General features: G+C 42.0%; 5 protein-coding genes across 5 annotated transcripts; 3 read left to right on the top strand and 2 right to left on the bottom strand.

The window, feature by feature from the left end:
* Positions 1-1904: 1904 nt before the first annotated feature.
* Positions 1905-2402, bottom strand: Bfra_008989 (putative transcription elongation factor s-ii protein; the record flags this gene model as incomplete). The annotated part of the gene is made up of 1 exon (XM_037339343.1): positions 1905-2402. The coding sequence occupies one exon, from the start codon at positions 2400-2402 to the stop codon at positions 1905-1907; it is 498 nt and encodes a 165-aa protein (XP_037190909.1).
* Positions 2403-5428: 3026 nt separating this feature from the next.
* Positions 5429-6565, top strand: Bfra_008988 (uncharacterized protein; the record flags this gene model as incomplete). Its single annotated transcript, XM_037339342.1, has 3 exons — positions 5429-5517; positions 5566-5625; positions 5683-6565. The coding sequence occupies 3 exons, from the start codon at positions 5429-5431 to the stop codon at positions 6563-6565; spliced, it is 1032 nt and encodes a 343-aa protein (XP_037190908.1).
* Positions 6566-8689: 2124 nt separating this feature from the next.
* Positions 8690-13527, bottom strand: Bfra_008987 (putative gmc oxidoreductase protein; the record flags this gene model as incomplete). The annotated part of the gene is made up of 10 exons (XM_037339341.1): positions 8690-8892; positions 9006-9609; positions 9750-10256; positions 10388-10434; positions 10486-10508; positions 10564-10659; positions 10722-10867; positions 12266-12468; positions 12532-12948; positions 13134-13527. 10 exons carry the CDS (start codon positions 13525-13527, stop codon positions 8690-8692), a joined length of 2640 nt encoding a protein of 879 aa, XP_037190907.1.
* An 857-nt stretch (positions 13528-14384) lies between these two features.
* Bfra_008986 (uncharacterized protein) lies at positions 14385-14757 on the top strand (the record flags this gene model as incomplete). Its single annotated transcript, XM_037339340.1, has 2 exons — positions 14385-14496; positions 14570-14757. The coding sequence occupies 2 exons, from the start codon at positions 14385-14387 to the stop codon at positions 14755-14757; spliced, it is 300 nt and encodes a 99-aa protein (XP_037190906.1).
* Positions 14758-14850: 93 nt separating this feature from the next.
* On the top strand, positions 14851-15514 carry Bfra_008985 (uncharacterized protein; the record flags this gene model as incomplete). Its single annotated transcript, XM_037339339.1, has 2 exons — positions 14851-14911; positions 14967-15514. The coding sequence occupies 2 exons, from the start codon at positions 14851-14853 to the stop codon at positions 15512-15514; spliced, it is 609 nt and encodes a 202-aa protein (XP_037190905.1).
* Between the last annotated feature and the right edge of the window lie 2546 nt (positions 15515-18060).

Below are 18060 nucleotides of genomic sequence, written 5' to 3'. Positions count from 1 at the left end.
AAATTTAACCACGGAATTGACTACTCACCTACCTACCTACTCAGGTACCTCTGTGATTGAACACCTGCGTACTCGTCTAATCTATAAGGAAAGAGAAGAGAATACTAGTCGTGCATGAAACAATTATTACCTAGCTACTCACCTACCTACCTACCAGCCCAACAACTCGATACATCTCAACAAAACATCTCTCAAAATTCCTCCCAATATTAATCCGCATACATAATTCTCACCACGAATACCTAGAATATGTCTGTCTGTCTAGACGAATATCAGATAACTCAGCTTCGATGTCCTATAATCTATCTTTACAAACCAATGAATACTAAAGCCACATAATTCTGACAGGAGGAGCCAATAACCTCACGATTAAATATCATCTACATCTACATCTATCTAATATCTATTTCTCCCCAATTCCCAGCGCGGATAAGACTCATCGCATCTCATTCATCCCATTCATAATGTATCACTCACTAGATAATATTCCATCAATATCCACTATCCAATTTCTACCGAGGTACTCACTCCATCGTAAGATGTCATTTCAGGAACCAGCTTTCCATCCACCTATTAATTTTTTTTTTTAACTTCCTGAATCTACAAATAACCAATTGATAGCCCCATAGCATCGAGAGGACTAATTTATAGGTATTATATAAGAGGTCGGCTGTTATGATGAGGATAGTTAATATTCTAGTTTTAGCATAGACTATGTACATTATGCATATAGGAGACGAGATAATCACATCATGACTTTGTGAAGGTAGGCGCTAGTCGGTATTAATTTTCATGACTTCTCCATGACAGTATTGAACATCTGCTCTAGTTTCTCGAATTGAAGTTGAAGTTTAGCGTTATTGAACATACTGTTGATTTTTAATTGGATTTATTGGATTTCTGCTTCAAATACAGCATTCCCAGAACGCGACAAAACTGCTCTCTAGACACCACAGAATAAGCAGCTTATGCCTTCACAATCACACCCTAAATACATGTAGATACCCGCGACAAATAAGCAGAAGTTGAGATACCTAGACAAATCTTATTCCTCGGTTCTCAATACTGTTGTGAAGAATCCTAGGTTGATGTACTCTTTATAGTATACAACGTATAAGTAACCATGCCATCTAGTGTCATAAATCTCCCAAAATTTACCATTCGAAACATGGAGAGATTTGGGTTTGAAAGGTAAACTATTTCTTTGGAAACATCTCATGTCTTTTTCAATAAGGTAGCATAAGCACAAATAAAACTGACGCTAAGCAGGGCTTGGATCCCTCCTCCCACCGCAGCCCGTGATGCAGATGTAGTACTATAAACGCAAAACAATTGTTTCCCGTGATATGTTTCCTTGGGTCAACCCTTGGATCTTCAAATTTGACATCTCTGGATCCTGTGAAAGATTTCATTATTTCAGAAAGCGTTAGGAGAAAGCAGGCAATTCGATCGAGGAATATTCCAAATAAGGGAATATCGACAAGTTTCAAAAACCCAAAAAATTCATGTGAAGATATGCGCACACCGGTACTACTCGAGAAGATGTGTGAACTCACCATGTCACTTTATTCACATGAACAAACGCGCTGTTGGAGTACGGAAGTGAAAGAAGGAAGACTTCTGGCTTAACGTCTATGTAATAAAATGCTCTTGATGCTTATATTTTCTCGTGACGGTATAACATTCGGTGTTTGATTAATGAATCATCATCGATGAGGTTGGCCGTTGACTCAATTGACCGTACTACGATTGATTGAGTGTGGAATATATGGACTAGCAAGTAGTATGCTGATTTGACACCACTAGTTCCTCGGAAGTGCCAAAAGTGCCACCCGTCATCGCTGATTCGACAAAAGACACTGTATTTTAGTTTACTAGTCATCAAGTCCAAGGCGTTGAATATATCATGAATTCAACTGGTGAACAGCATTCCAAGCAGACAGAGTATCAGCCCAAATCTCCCAATGACCAATCTTTCCCTCCTCATCAAATTCACTCAATCGATATATAAATTGTTCATCCCAACTTTTTCCCGTCTTCGAACTTTTGAAAGTGGCACTTCCGACAACACTAACGACACCTTTCTTCCCCTGAATCTCGCACGTCTCATCGACAATAAAAGACTGTGGCGAAGGAAATGTAGATGGTGAGGGTTGGAACTCAAGGGTTCGAGATAGAATGTTGAAGTAATCGTCGCATGTTTGATTATCAGAGGAATCGCATTTACGACCCGAGAATGTTTTACCTAGAAATGGAAGTTCTGAATTCTCAGGCCCATGTTCTGTGATTCGAGGTGATGAAGAGAAGTGTGAAGAGAGCATAATTTCAGGCGAGATTCCGTCGACGAACGCCTGACAGAATGCAACGGCTTCTTTTCTCAATTCCTCCCTGTTGAGAGACATACTATTCAATTCTAGGTATTTTAATTCATGGGCGATCAGGATGACGGATTCACCGTTTTGGTTGGGATCCTTGAAATCGGATGGTGCTTGCGGTGAAGCTACTCGATTGCGTGTCGTCTAGTTCAACGCAGGTAGCCTTGAAATGTAATTTGATGCAGTTACCTAGTACGAGAAGACCCCTTGTTGGAATGAAGCGGTTGCAGCTTTGGTGAGCATAATACTGGGATTTCCCCGCTCTAGGTCGATGACAACTATCCCAATACGAATGCCGAGGTGACATTCGCCACAGTGAAATGATGAGAAGCTAGCCGATCATTGTGAATGCGATGTCGCGCAATTGCTCCCAACGTCGATCATCGTACAAGAAAGATGTCGAGTTTAGGTTTTATCTGTTGTTGAACATACGGAGGTAGTAGGTTCTGGTAGTTGATCGACAAGTTTTGTTGATTAGGAAGATGAAATTAGTGCCACGTATATCTTTAGACATGATGGATGAACCGTGACAAGATTATTGGTATGCCAAATACTGACTGACAAGAACTAGATAGAGATGACTTGCAAGACTCAGGATCTTCCAGATCATCCCAGTATTGACAGCAGTTTATGTTGGAAGTGCTGACTAGGAGAAGGGCAAATTGGCAGACATTTCACGTTATCATGACCAAGTATGACAGTATTGTAATGCCTTTGCAATGTATATGAATTTTCAGGAAAGTTTCTAGGAGAATCGTTGTTCCTGATTAGACGACAAGCAATTTGACATCAGAATCAATGTGTCAACCCAAGGATCCTCTTGTAGATTTCGGAAATGCCAATGTAAAGCACTAGAAGGTTTATTAGAAGGTTGGAAGCATTAATTAGTGTTCACTATCTTTTTTGGAATGCTCATAGCTGATGACAAGAACCGGCACCCGAGTAGCTGTTAGCACTCACAGGGTGTGAAATTAGAATAGTCAAAGGGTCCAACGTGGGGTGAGGGTGTGTTTTCAGTGAGAAAGCGATTCACTTTATCATAACTCATCTCAGTCCCAAAACATGTAACCTTTCTCCCTTCGAGAAGGAAAACTGGAGCTCAGCATCGTATTATTTCCCTCAGGCCAAAAGGACATTCCTTGCTCACCCTACTTGACGTTTACCATATTTCATATCCTAAGGTTATCATCGTATACTTTGCCCAGGTGGGTTGTTATCAAAATACCAAAATCACGTTGGCGTACCTACGAAGCACCCAAGTACCCCTCGGCACCCCACGGGATTCTTCATGAAACTCAATTACATGTCAAAAATAGTACGCCCCTGAATGTTTGATGCTTGATATCGCATTGTGGAAGGTGGTATGAAGGGGATCTTACATCAAAGGTCTCACAATTACTCGGATAGGAAACACCAAAGTCAATCCTCATATTGATCTTCCATGCATGTCGCCACTGTCCACGATGTCTAGATCACAATTTACAACACATCGTCCGAAGTTTTCTTATTTTACGCCCAGCCTCAGTGTAAATCAAGTATAAAATGACTATTAATACCTCTGACCTCTTACATATGGGCCCTTAATAAGGTTGTTATGGTTCAATATTAATATTTGATGAACAGGCAGTAATGCATTGATTGGGCTTTTTTTAACGCGTTTATGCCCAACCAGCCACTCGGTAAGGGAGTATATATCGATTATATGATTTATATCGAATCAGAGAACAATACACCACATTCCCTAGCACCGCAGCTACGGGCAATACCAATCAATAACAATACCAATACAAATGATACAAATGATCCAATGGATTCCATTGTTTCCATCCTCTCCCTTACCATTCGTCAACCTGGGGGGCCGAGAAAGCCTCATACCATCATACCATCATACCATCGTTGATAGACGCCCCGTCACCGCCCCGGAGATCTCTTCTTCTCCATACATACCAAGGGCTTTCCTTGTCCCATCTTCCACCCACTCTCCGAACTCCCCATACTTTTTATGCCATTCGAATTTCTATCTACTTTTTTTCGGCGCTTGCCACGCTTGAGATCGGTGGTTGGTGTCGGTATTGGTCCTCTTCCAGGTACCTCTTACATACTTATAATTTTACTTTATGCTCTCGTCACACCTTGTTCGAGATCAAGAAGGATGGATATAAATTGCCCAATAATGCCTAATGCAGCCACAAAGTACTCCGTATACCGAACAGCACAGCGGACAGCATCCCACTGGCTCCGAGGTCTGTCCTTGCCAATACTGTCTGGCTTGTCGCATCGCATTTCGCGATAAGATTTCTAATGTAGCCTTTGCGGAAAGAGAATGAGCGACGTCGATCTTTGAGCACCGAGTAACTTTGTTTCGAGGGAGCATCCTTACCAAATTCTTGACAATGCACTTCTCGAGGGCCAAAAATCCCAATCTTCCATCTGGAAACGGGCTTTCCTGGCAGGCGGGAGATTCTCAACGATTCTCAAAGATTCAAAGATTCGAAAATTCAAGATCATTGGGAGCACAAGAATCCCCAATGCAGTTCAAATCATTGTTCATCCTAGGTCATAGCTCCCTGATTCCTACTAGGTATTTTTCTTGATTGCCCTATCAGTGCTTGGAGGGTCTCGGAGTTTACTGTCTGATATGTCAAATCTTTACGGTAAAGCTTCGAGTGAGCTTCAGCTGTATAAACCATGAATTTTTGTCTATATAATAATCGAATTCCCTCCTACCTCTTCTTCCATTTTTTCCCATCAGATCAGATCAATTGATAGCATAAAAGCTTTGTTGTTTCAAAAATTATAAAACCCTTGGATCACCTGGCATACTCACCGCCCCTGTTCCTGGATCTGGATATCCTTGCTGGACCCATTAATTAAATCGTGGACAATCAATCTATCATACCAATATTGGAGCCATTTTGCATTTAATTGTCATCCGACAAAGAAGGACCTATCTCTAATTTCCATCTCATTTCTTTTTCATATAGTATCGTACAAGTATCAAGTTTCCTCTTGACTTGGGATTTGGACCTGGAATTAAAACTTGATATCTCAAAATGATGGCATCCAGAAGAAGTATTCACATCCAACCGGAATTTAGTTATGGACGTACGATTCCTACGAGTCTTCCGGATTCGTCGAGAAGGTATGCGACAAATTTGCAAATTTACATGATCAAGAGCTAACCAGCAAGGACCACATATTCCACCGGCAATCGCGCGAGTTTCGATGGTGGCTTTTATCCAAACAGCAGGTAAGAACGCATGTATCCCAAGTTCGGGACTAAGGAAGCTGAAAACCAACCTCAAAGCGCATCGTATGCCCCAGATCTGAGTGGCTCGTCTTACAACCCTATTACTGCACCCATGACCTCGAGTCCTCTAGCCCGCCCGGACTCAATTTATGGATCGAATGCTTATAGCGTTGGTTCATCATCAAATGTATATGGAACCGCAGGACCAAGTTATGGTTCTTACACAAGCCAAGGTCCAAGTTGGGAGCCCCAAGGCAGAGTCTCGCCCGAGACGTACATGGACGATTATGCTGCATCTCCCAGCCCAACGGATTACACGCTAGACTCCGTCAATCGGTCATCCGGAAAAGCAAGAAGTGATGGGAAAGGCCATTCTCAAAGACGACCATCTAATAGGGACGAATTTGATGGACCCCATCAATTCTTACAACGACCACCCCCGGAATACATTGCCCAGCAGGAGAGAGATTTGCCGCATCTCCCCACAAACCTTGTGGTACAGGAACAGGATAGTGTCCTAAATAGAGTCAATGATCGGTTGTCACAGTGTGCTTTTGACTTTGTGGCCAAGTACCAGTTTCCTATTCCTCTGAGTGACAGCTGTCGACCTGTGGAACGACCCCAAGATCGTGAATGGACGGAGTGGGTGTACCTTCTCAAACGTCTCGCAACCAAGAGACGCATACCCGCCCGGGTATTATATAATGGCCAGATAAAACAATTTGTTACCATCTTGGAAAATAGCCTGGAAATGAGACATGCTGCAAAGCATCAATCACGCCCATTAAAGGATGATAGGAATATCCTCCAGCTAATTTCCGCCGGGATTCAGGTAGCTAAAATTTTGAAGGACGCGGAAGCTATGTCTTACCTAGACCGGTTGTACGTTACGACAGAACAGCAGATTCAGGAAAGGAGTGCAAGCCGCTTTCGTCCTTGATTTCATGCCGGAGGGATTTTGCCTCGGCTAATGACTTGACGACTTTTATGTTGTATGTTACCCACATTTAGGCGTTGTTGGCTGGCTATCTTTAGGCAAAATTTTAGGTGGACGGACGGATCCATTCCTGCTCTGACACAGCCTTGCTATGATTATTACGGGCGTTTTTTGTCTATTTTTGTATGTTATTACTTTGTGCTTGGAGCCTGATGGGCGTGCGATCCGGAATGGATATCACGATAATAGGACAAATGCACCTGCCGAAATATCACTACGCCCGAGAACTTAGGAACCCGCTATCCATAAGCCCTGTAATAGGGATCTTTAAATCGGGAATCTCAGATGATACACGCTGATAATGGAAGTCTCGGTGGGTTGCAACGCATGGGAACAGAATATAGAAAAACTTGCTTACTTCGGGCTGTGGCTGACATGTTTCTTTGGGGGCATTTCTGATGAATGGATGATTGAATGAATGATAGATGGATGGATGGATGGATGGATGGATGTAGGAATGGAAATTCATATTTGGGAGCGGCAGGAATATCACATCACATCACATCACATCCTTGGAACTGTATATCCGCATGTACATGCATATTCTAAGCACTACACCGCGAAAGCAAGAGAATCCGGGCGTTTTTGGGGTTTGTGGAAAAATTTACTCCGAGGGGATGGGATTGGATAGGCTTAATTAGCTAGCTATCGCGTTGGGTTGTTATACGTTATACGTTATATGTTGTTTGTTGATTGCTTGCTGTATGTATGTATTGTATTTATTGTATGTATTGTATTATCATATTATATTCGTGGCATTGTTGTTGTTTGGTGCGGAGAGTGAGATGGAGGGAGGAGAGAGGAGCGCGTGCGTGTTGTATGCGCGTTCTAGGGGGTCGGAGATGGGGAATGGTAATCTGATGTATGTATCTATTTTATCGATATGGATTGTTGAGATTAGATTTCGATTGTGGCGAGTGTATTGAATGTTTTCGATGTGAAGTGATGCGATTGGGTTGTGCTGGGAAGGGGTATGGGATGAGCTGGATATATGCAGAGTTTGAGAGAGGGAGAGGAGAGCTGAGGGAGAGAGAGGCTTCGGGATTCTATCGTCTGGGAATTTAAGAGTATCAAGAAAAAGAAGGGAAAAGAAAAGTAGAGAAAACATAGCGGTCTTAGGGTGAGGAGGGATGGGGAAGGGTATGTGAAGTGTAAAGAAGAAAGGGTGTAAAGAGTGCAAGATATTTTTTGGTGTAGATAGATAGATAGATAGATGTATCATAAACCCTAGAAATAGCTATACACCAATCACCTGGGACAAGCAAATGAAGCAATCATATGTTGTTTTAGGGCGATTGGGTGAGTGGGGGGAGTGCAAATGTGAGTTAGTAAGCTATTGTATGTATGTGTGTAGTAGAGGAGTAGGAAGTGGAATGAATACTAGTGATTGATTCTTTTTAGGGTACCTAGGTAGCTAGCTAGATGGTAAAAATTATGTGGATATGATTCCTGCCGCTTGTGATGTGTATCGCCAGAGCCTGAATCAAGGTAACGGAACTATGGGGAAGCACACTCGGGGCGAGAGGGCGCGCTTCGCACAACCCCCCCCCCCCCCCCCGAGCTGATACCAGCTTTCGATGATATAGCTTTATGACTTTCAATCAAGTTATATTACTTCTAATCATGTAATTTTTGATCCTGTAATATTATATAATCAAAGCTTCAGCCAATCAAAATTGGTTCAATGACCATTCATCATCTATTGGGATGCTTAAGCTTGGATCGTCTTGTGTGATTTTGGGATTCACTCAAATTGTTGAAAGAGTCAATTAGTTATGGATGATGCTGAAATCCTTCCACTACTACTACTAACATAGTAGTTTCAGCCATACCGATGAATACATGAACTGACACAGCACATCTCAACTTTAAAAATTGATAGCAAATTGATTCGAATTCATAATCTATATCTTTATTATCAGATCTCAAAGTAATTAAACTGATATTTCAAGAGATTTTGCTAAGCTTGAGTCAGTGTTGGCCATGTTTTATCCGTTCGTGCACCCACTAGTGTACCAAAGCCATGCTCATCATCTTGTCACGAAATCTCCCACTGTGAACCATAAATCAATTGTCAGAAATAATAAGATCAGCAGCTTTTTCGGCGATTCCATAAACGGGCATTTGAAGATGTTCTCCGATGAGGGAGGGCATCACACTTACATCTGCGACTCGAAGACCGGTGATCCCGCGTACTTTTTGATTTTTGTCAAGTACAGCCAGAGGATCGTCTGTTCTTCCCATCTTGCATGTTTCGACTGGATGATAGCCTAGGAATGGGATGGGGGTTAGAGTTTGTTGAATGGGGATTTGAGGATTGTAGATAGATGGATAGACGGATGTTGGGGGAAGTTAGGATGATTTCCAGAAAGAGAATACTTACATGTATCTGCATTAGATCTGATAACCGACATCCAATCTTCTCGCGTATTAAAACTATGATGATTTCTAGACCCTGGCCATGATCCAATCACAATATCCTTAGTTCCTGCCCCCTTCATTGCAATTTCATTCGCCATGCGACATCCCTTGATGAATACGAGCATATCCAACGGATCTTCGAGATAGCGGTGATTCACAACAGGGTTTTCCGTAGGATCGCTTGACTTGAGACTGCCTTCACATCGTGATCGCGGTGCGAAGAATTCCGTAGCCATTGCAAACGCATACTGGCCATCTGGGGGGAAGTCCCCGAACATGTATTTTGGACTGTAGCATTCTGGGTTCCAGAATTCGACGTGGGGTTGGGTAGGCGAGAGACCCATTGGATCGAGACCTTTGGCGCGGGGAGCGGAGTTCCATAGGTAAGAATCTGCTAGTCTGGAGTCTAGACGAGCAAATGCAAAAATTCCAAATGGGAATGGAGAGAAAAACCCGGTTTTGTCGGTTTTATACTGAGCCAACGACTTGTCTCTTTCACCGGGGTGCCAAATAAGATGGTCGTTAGTGAGAGCTGGCTTCGATAGTTCATAGAATGAAAGAACAAACTAGTCTTGAATTAGACACAAAGCAAGTCTTGCGAGGAAAGAAAAGGTATCCCGAGTAATCCATAAGTCAATGTAGCCGTACGTATCGAATAAATAGAAAAGTATGCTTACCAAATGATCCATCAAGTTCTTTCCGACACCTGGGAGATCTGCTCGGCTTTGAATTCCAAGCTTCTCAACTCTTTGGAGCCGATTCCAGACCGGAGGAGGATTATTGGACTTCCATATGTTCCTGCTGAGACGATTACCTCTTTGCGAGCTTTCATGAAAGACTTCTGTCCGGTGATATCTTGCAGGAAGACACCGTTAGCACGTAACGCACCAGCGGTATCCGTTTCAAGATTGATGCGACCGATATAAGCGTTCGTCTTTGTTGAAATACTTCCCTCTTTCGTGAGAGTTGTGAGATAATCTGTAGCCATTGTACGAGTGCCTTGGGAGACTGTCCGAACAGCATGTCCGCAGTCATGAGCACTCTTGCCAGTGCTAAACATATCTGGAATCAAGGGTAATCCTATTGATTGATATGATTCGAGCACAAGATTTGAAATCGGTGCTGGATCATAGGGAGGTGTGATGATAGGACCATTGTATCCATGTGCATCTTTCTCGGCGTCAAACCATGGCTTGTTGTGGAATGTCTCAGCCTAGGGGGATGTTAATAAAATCTAGCCATGACGGCCCGTTTTGGGGCGATGTGTAAGGCGGGTCAATCAATTTGAATGAAGTTCTCAATCACGTATGAATAAATTACAATGAATGAAGGATAGTTTCGTACCTTTGACATATATTTAAACATCTCATCTCCACTCCATCCTTGAAGACCTCAGTTATCGTAGTCTTGTCGATTCCCGCGAATAGTCAGTGTGCCGTTACAACCGCTGCTTCCACCGAGAACCCTTTACTTCAGAATTAGATTTCACAAGCCAAAATTAGAACGTTCAAAACCCCCACTTTCCCCTCGCAAGATGCAATTGACGATTTTCGAGCTCTTCACAAGGCTCACTTTTGATGTTCCAGTCGGCTTCAGTCACAAGTATCTGTGAAACTCTATGACAATTAAATTATGTCACATGTGAACTGTCATAGACTTTTTGAGACTTTGTTCTTACGCAGCAGGTTTTGTAGTAGCGGGATATGTATCATTGCTAGCTTCGGCTTCAACGGTGAGAATAGATACAGTAGAATCGTATGCAAGTCGAGCTGCGATTACACGGTTAGAGGTGCCCCCAATGTATGAGTAATTAGTCAAATTGTTCTATGGTATCCGAGAATTAGCGGGAGAAGACAAACCCGCAGATAATGTAATCATAGGTTTCGTTAACAACGAAGCTCTCTTGATGTGCCATTTGTGGCGGAAGCCTTAGTAGTGTTTGGGGAAAGGAGAGAAAAGTAAGAGATAGGAATTCTCAGCTTTGAGATCGAAGAATATGATAGGGCTTGGCTGAAATATGTTGCATCAATAAGCTTTCAGTAAAATGACATAACAAGAAATTGCAACCGTGGGATAGAACAACCAAGGAGACTATCAACAGTTGGCCTATGTGGCCACTGTGGGTTTCTTACTTCAAATACCTGCAGCTGTGCCGGTTTCTCACATGAATGGAGCTCGGAACTCGGGAGATATTCAAATTTATTATGTGTTGTAGCTTCCAACCTTGTGATGGCGTCGCTCTTTGAGTGACATATCCCTATCCGGGTAGCAATCGTCAAGACATGGTGCTTTGATTTTGTAACATACTCGTCAGAGTATTGGAAAATAACTGTACCGTGTAGAGGAGTTTTGATGTCTAGAATGAAATCGTTAGGGGTGCGGGGCTTCTTCTGTGCCGCATGCTTACCAAATTAACCGCATGTACCAATATGCAAAGCTGATTCGTTAAACTCAGGACGTTCGTCGTTTGGTATTACCTGAGTCCTATATACGTGCTCATGATAGCACTTTGGCGGCCTTCTCCATGAGGTTTTTCCTTCACCTAGAGAAAGTCTCGGCAATCTCCCAGGGCAATGCACCCTTAATTCAAAGTAGCAACAAGTAATCGATTGATTCTCTCTTTACCTCTTGATCCAGTTATATAACTCAGCACCATGGCTATTGTCATGAGAATACACCATATTATATTTTGCTTCGCCTGTAACATATTCCTCTAATTTTTCCCACTGTAAACCTTTCAGGTAATGACTATATCTCAATTTAGCGCTACTGCTACTATCCAATTGCGAAAACATGCAGTGTTCTCTTTTGCCCAGCGCTCCAAGCGAGTCTAACTTTACATTGTCAACCTTATTCTATTCTCTTATCTCTTCATCTGGTTGTCCGGCCAGGAAAACAGTTACACCTTGCATAGATTTAATGTTTTCCATACCATAATGTTTCTCCAAACACGGAGTAGTAGCATGCATCTTGGAGCAGCAAGCTAGAAGTACTTATTCCAACGTAATATATACACATGTCTAGACTTCCCACTAAGACTACCAAGTACAGTACATTATAGAGAGGAAGAATCTGAATAATCATACTCAGAGATAGACTACTGGACACCTTTTACAGACCTGATAATGTTATTTTCGAAAGGAAAATTTTACAGAGTAACTATTGCCTCTTGTCAAATTTGGTAAAAATGATTTGATCAAACTAGTAATTATAACATAGTACCCCGGATTCCGTATCAAGAATGTCCTTGACTTCAATATCGGCAATCAATTCTCCCATTAGCAGAAGATCTTTGACTGACGCCTTCTCAAGAGATTTAAAAGCTGCAGCACCTCGGTACTGATACAAACGACTCTGTATATCTTTCTGCTGCCACAACCACCAAAGTCGATCAAGCTGCGTGTGATGAAGAAAGAAAACAGGATCTGGTCAGAGGTGAGCAAGTGTATTGAATCAATAAAAGGGTCCAAAGCAAAAAGATCACTCACCATATGGAGCTGTAAACATGGAGAAGTCCCCTCGGATCATATGGGGAATTGAATTATGTGCAGTATTTTCAAGACCCAGGTTAAATTTCTCGTAATCATCTGTATCCATCAATTGATTCAGCACATAAGGCTTAATTTTCAACGATTCCGAGCTATCGGTTGTGTTGAAGGAGCGCGATAAGCAGTGCCGCGAGTGTTTAGAGCCGATGTATGGGACAGATAGTAGAGCAAAAGGACCGTCAACAACACACTGTCCAATCCCACGTGAGTCAATAACTTCTGAATTTGGATCTCCGTTACCGCCAAAGCCGAGTTCATTGTCCCATACAGGGGAGTTGGTTATATTTTCCCAATCAAGAGACCAATCCCAATAGCTACAGCACAAATAAATGTCAATGTTCTTTGCTTTTAAAGAGACTGGAATTGATGTTAGGACGCATACCTTAGGTATCCCGTGTAGTGGCAGTCTTCTCTCAGAGCTCTTTCATAGCTATGCAAAAAGTATCTATGCCATGCAACAAACGCAGCGGCGTTATGGGCTCCAGAAACCATCAGCGATTATGCTCTTGTTCCAACTGAAGCAAAATGCAATCAACACTTACAGTAGTTTCCAATATTGGTATGAACCCACGGAAAATCATCGTATAATGAATAATCTGAATGTAATCTCGACGGTGTCTCTCTCAGGCATTGGACAGCATCCAGATAACTTGCTTTCTCTGCCGCACTGAATGACCGCCACTCTCTGCGCGTCGAGGGATTGCTACAACGCTCTCTGTTCTGATAAGGGTCCGGAGCTTGGTATCGAAGGAAGTGATTCTCAAAAATGACACCACTGAAAAAAGCTATCCCCAAAACCAAAGCCCCAAGAACTACCGCGCAAAGTAGTCTTGGTGGTTGAAGTTGTCGATTTTGTAGAACTCTATCATTTTTCTCCTCCGACTCAATATCAGAGAGGACTGGCGAATATTGACGTTGTCGAAAGAGATTCAGCATATTTGGGTTCGGATGTCGAGATGTGGTAGTGCTTGAGTTAAGTTATGGGGCTGAATCGATAAACGATTTAGATACTGATACTCAATCTACCGCAAGGTCCTAAAGCTCTCGTGCTCACGAGAATATACTGAAATCTATGCTCCAGCTGAAAGTGCGGAAGGACTTGCCTGACATGATGTAGTTGATCGACTTTTCACGGGGATGGAGCAATGTGAAGTGGCACTGTGATAGAATGAAATTCAATAGTCGCTGCATAAAAAAAGCGCACGCATGTTGAAGTTTCAGCTTGCTGTTCATTTTCCTTACTTTTGGTAACTTTCAGAATTGTCGATCAAAATTCTCTACCTACCTTTTTTCGCCTACTTCGTTCTCGAGTCACACTTGACCAAGTCTTCGAGTGAGAGATCATCACACAAATTGCATCATAAACTGTAGTCCGTGTGTCTTAATTACCTTGCATGCATCATTGCTGCAACTAAAAGTATTCACAAATATGACACCATGTTGGTATGATCAACCGCAAACTTCCCCGCCGTTTTAAGATGTGAATAATTTCCCCATGATTATCTTCAATCAAAATCTGAAAAAGTGGGTCCCGTAGCCCCCATCTTCTGCAGAAGATCTCAAGAAATGCATTTTGAGTCCACATGTTGAATCTTGGCAATCTTCCTGGGAAGTAGGGACTAGAGATTAGAGCATGCATGAGTTTGGGGTTCTGGGGAAAACGAAACATTATGATAAGCGCTCTGTGGGTGACCGCGTCTCCTTACGATCCCGGATCGGGATCGGGATCTGGGAAAATGATTGTTTCTCTCTAGCGAAAAACGTTAGACTCCCGTATCTGTTAAAAAGAAACGATGCACATCAAGGCTTTGCTGGAATTTCTGGCAGAAGAGAGCGATCACGGTCTCAGTATCGTAAGACATGAGCATCAAGTCATTGACTGTCGTTTTACATGTGTTCCAATACGTAAGTCCTCGCAGTATGCATAAATTTGAGTATCCAAGTTTTCCCACAATGACATTTGTTGTGTGATGAACAGTAAAACATGCTGGCTGGCAGCATGCTGTCTTGCAAAGACGCGATACGAAAAGACTTCTTCCAACTGATCGACAATTCTACACCGCCCAATCTATCATATATAGAGCTTTTCGAACTGCAATTGAGATAATATCACTCTTCATTCAAGAAAAATTCATTGATTCAACTGACCAACGGCACAACTTCTAAAGTTTACTTTATTCCACTTGAACACTTCAATCGGATTCCAAAACCATTTTTCCACTTCTAACATCTCCCTAACCAAGTCGACTACTACTCACTATGCATTACTCAAAGCTCATGATCATTGCCTTCGTTGGCTATGCCTCAGGACGTGCGATTTGTAAGTATTCATAAACCACTCTTGAAATTTGAATGTACTCTGAGACACAGAACAGTACTCGAGAATCCTTCTTCCTCCTCTAAGAGAGGCGGTGATATTGCAAACTCCAAGAGAGACGAGAATGCCCTAGGATTATTGAAAGAAGACACGCTCCCAGACTTCAAGAGGGGTGTTAATATCGTACATACCAAGAGAGATGATGAGGCCCTGGAATCCAAGAGAGGCTATGATATCGTATACGCGAAGAGAGACGATGATATCCTAGTCGTCAAAAGGGGTGTTAATATAGTAGATACCAAGAGATATGATGGAGACTCTAAGCGGGGCGAAGATATTACCAAGCGGGATGAAGATATTACAGAAGCAAAGAGACAAGTAGACTACAAACGAAATGACAACGGAGACTACAAACGAAACGACAACGGAGACTACAAACGAAATGACAACGGAGACTACAAACGAAATGATAGCGGAGACTACAAACGAAATGACAACGGAGACTACAAACGAAACGACAACGGAGACTACAAACGAAATGACAACGGAGACTACAAACGAAATGATAGCGGAGACTACAAACGGGACGAAATTATCACAGTATAAAAGAGAAACAATGGAGACTATGAGCTGGCTGACGATGTTTCGGATGACAACTGAAGGAATAAAATTGATCGGGCTGAGCAAAGTAGAAGTGAGAAGAAAACTGAAAGTGTCCGATGTTAAATATAGCACTGAATGTTTCGGTCTAGAGAATTATTTCTCGAGCTCTTGGCTTCTCGAGCAATGTATTCATACTCTTATAAACTCTTCCGCGGTTTCATTTTATCTCACTTGTATTTGAATTTGAAATGTTTTTTTTGTTTGTGTCATCATCCTGGTTCCATGTGCACTAGCCCATTCTCAGAACGAAGGCACTCTATTAGATCTCACTCCAGCGTCGTTGTATCAGATTTTCGGATGATTCTCGAGATCCTCTACGTTTTCTTGCCGCAATAGACTTGGTATGAGTTTCAAAAATTCCTTATACGCGAACGTGGCATCGACGGAGGTAGATGTTAGCACACCGCCTTTGATCTACCACTGAGCAGATCATTGTGCGCACACAGATCAATCCTTGACATCTGCGTGTGTTATTTATAGGCAGCTTCCCCATCTTATGGTTCGAAGATTACGCATTTGATCGTGAAGTCTTAGTTGAATGCATGTAATTGACATCAAAAATGACAAGTGAAGCGACAAGTGTTAGTTCAGCTGAAGCTCTCGAAATGACGCAGTGCGCAACATGTTATGGGGTATGCCAAAAGCCAAACAATGTTGCTTACATAAACTAGTTGGAAATTTGTATGACCTTTATTTCAAGGTTGGGATATTCCATAGATATATACTATACATGCCTATGCAGCAACCAATTGAAGATGCTTCCAAGGTACTTAGGTATTGAGAGCTTGTTTCGGTCTCATATAATGCTGTAACTTTACATGCCAAGTACTGTAGCATCTGTTTCTAGCCTTCTAATTTCGGAAAACCATTACGATCTATCGCCTGCTAGCTGAACACTCTACTCTGTGCCTCGGAAGAGACATTTGCGCCAGAAAGTTGTCCTAGACTGAGATTACCATCGATGTTACTGGAGACAAAGTTGCCTGAAGACTTCACGAGTTCATTCTTGGGAACAGCATGGTAAGAGTGTCTCGGGTGATGCTGGCTGCAAAGTTTAAGCTTAATGGGTATCTTTTTGATGACTGTCTTCATCAATCGTGTGTGGTTTGCAAGCCGCAGACAAAAAGGGGTACCAAGATTTGTTAGGCTCAAGGAAGCTATGGGATTGCTCCCATACTCATATTTGGTACTTACATATCAATTTATCAATTCTTTAGACGGCGAACGATCAATTGTTGGGAATTTTCAAGCATATGAGATAATAGTGATGATAATTCAATTTATTTTCAAGAATCTGTTCTCACTTTTTACCCCATGCTTAGACATCGGTCACTCATCGTCTCAAGAGCTTTTTGTGATTAGTATCGTCAACCTCATTGCAAACATGAATATTTCTAAAAAATTCCGAGTTGAAAGATTAGGCTACAATACCTATTAACAACTGTATATCACTTCATGAAAATAAGACCGTCGTTTGTATTCGATAAAGTCTCTTTTTTTTTGCTGACAACCATCTAACTTGCGTTAATGAAACTGTTACGTCGAAGTTTTCTTTGCAACCTGAAGTTTTTTTTTTGAACGGTTTGAATCATTGAATGGACTCTCCCACGTATGCATACAGATGTTCCGTCAATCACAGATCTCCTTGAACAGGTGTCCCGACTTTTATATTCACTCCCTTTTGCAAGTCTTGCCTTTTTGGTCATTCAATACATTCTTCTTATCTTAACTAGTCTCGAGGACAGGTGATCAGAAGTTCCGTTCGACAGTCCTTGGCTCAACCCCGAAGCCTTTGGTCACCATGTGATCTCCAAGTGGATTCTCCAATCCTCTTCTTTGACTTTCAATGGATAGCCATATTATCAGTACCTAGGTAGGTAGACAACGGTATCATTTATTCAATTTTCACAATAAATTGTATCACATATAGGGCCTCTCGGATATTACCTAGGTACCCAGAGAAATGATTTTCCATTGACTTTAAACCACTTAACTTGAGCCTAGGTTTGATGAAACCAAATAGAAGAGAATATTAGTTCCCCTCAATTGAATGAATATCAGGACCCCCTTATTCAATTCAGATATTGCTATATACTTTTGTCTAACATATTCTCGCCATGTGGGAGGGAGAAGAAATTTGAGATGTTTGAAGTTCCAACAGATGAGATTAGAAATCTGGGCATCATACTTCGCTTATAATCTTAAGATTGCACAGTATTGCTTCAATTGTGTAGTACTGCCTCGCTTATTGATTAAAGCTAGCCTACAGTGGATGTGCTATCATCCCTAGGCCATTGGGCTTCTGCAAAAGGAGCTCCGAAGTTCTCTATTCAGAGTACAGAGATAGTCTCCGGGCTAGATATGATCCTTTGAAAGAATGCCTGTGTTTTAAAGAGGTAGGCTCCTGTGAGAATTGGTACTAGCGCCATCCATTCGCTCTTAGCGTGAAATTTTTTGATATATTCACTGAAGCCATACAAGCTAGCTCA

Source organism: Botrytis fragariae (assembly GCF_013461495.1).
Source record: "Botrytis fragariae strain BVB16 chromosome Unknown tig00000101, whole genome shotgun sequence".
Classification (NCBI taxonomy): domain Eukaryota; kingdom Fungi; phylum Ascomycota; class Leotiomycetes; order Helotiales; family Sclerotiniaceae; genus Botrytis; species Botrytis fragariae.
Note: the sequence above shows the minus strand (reverse complement) of the source record. Positions and strands in the feature narration are given on the sequence as shown.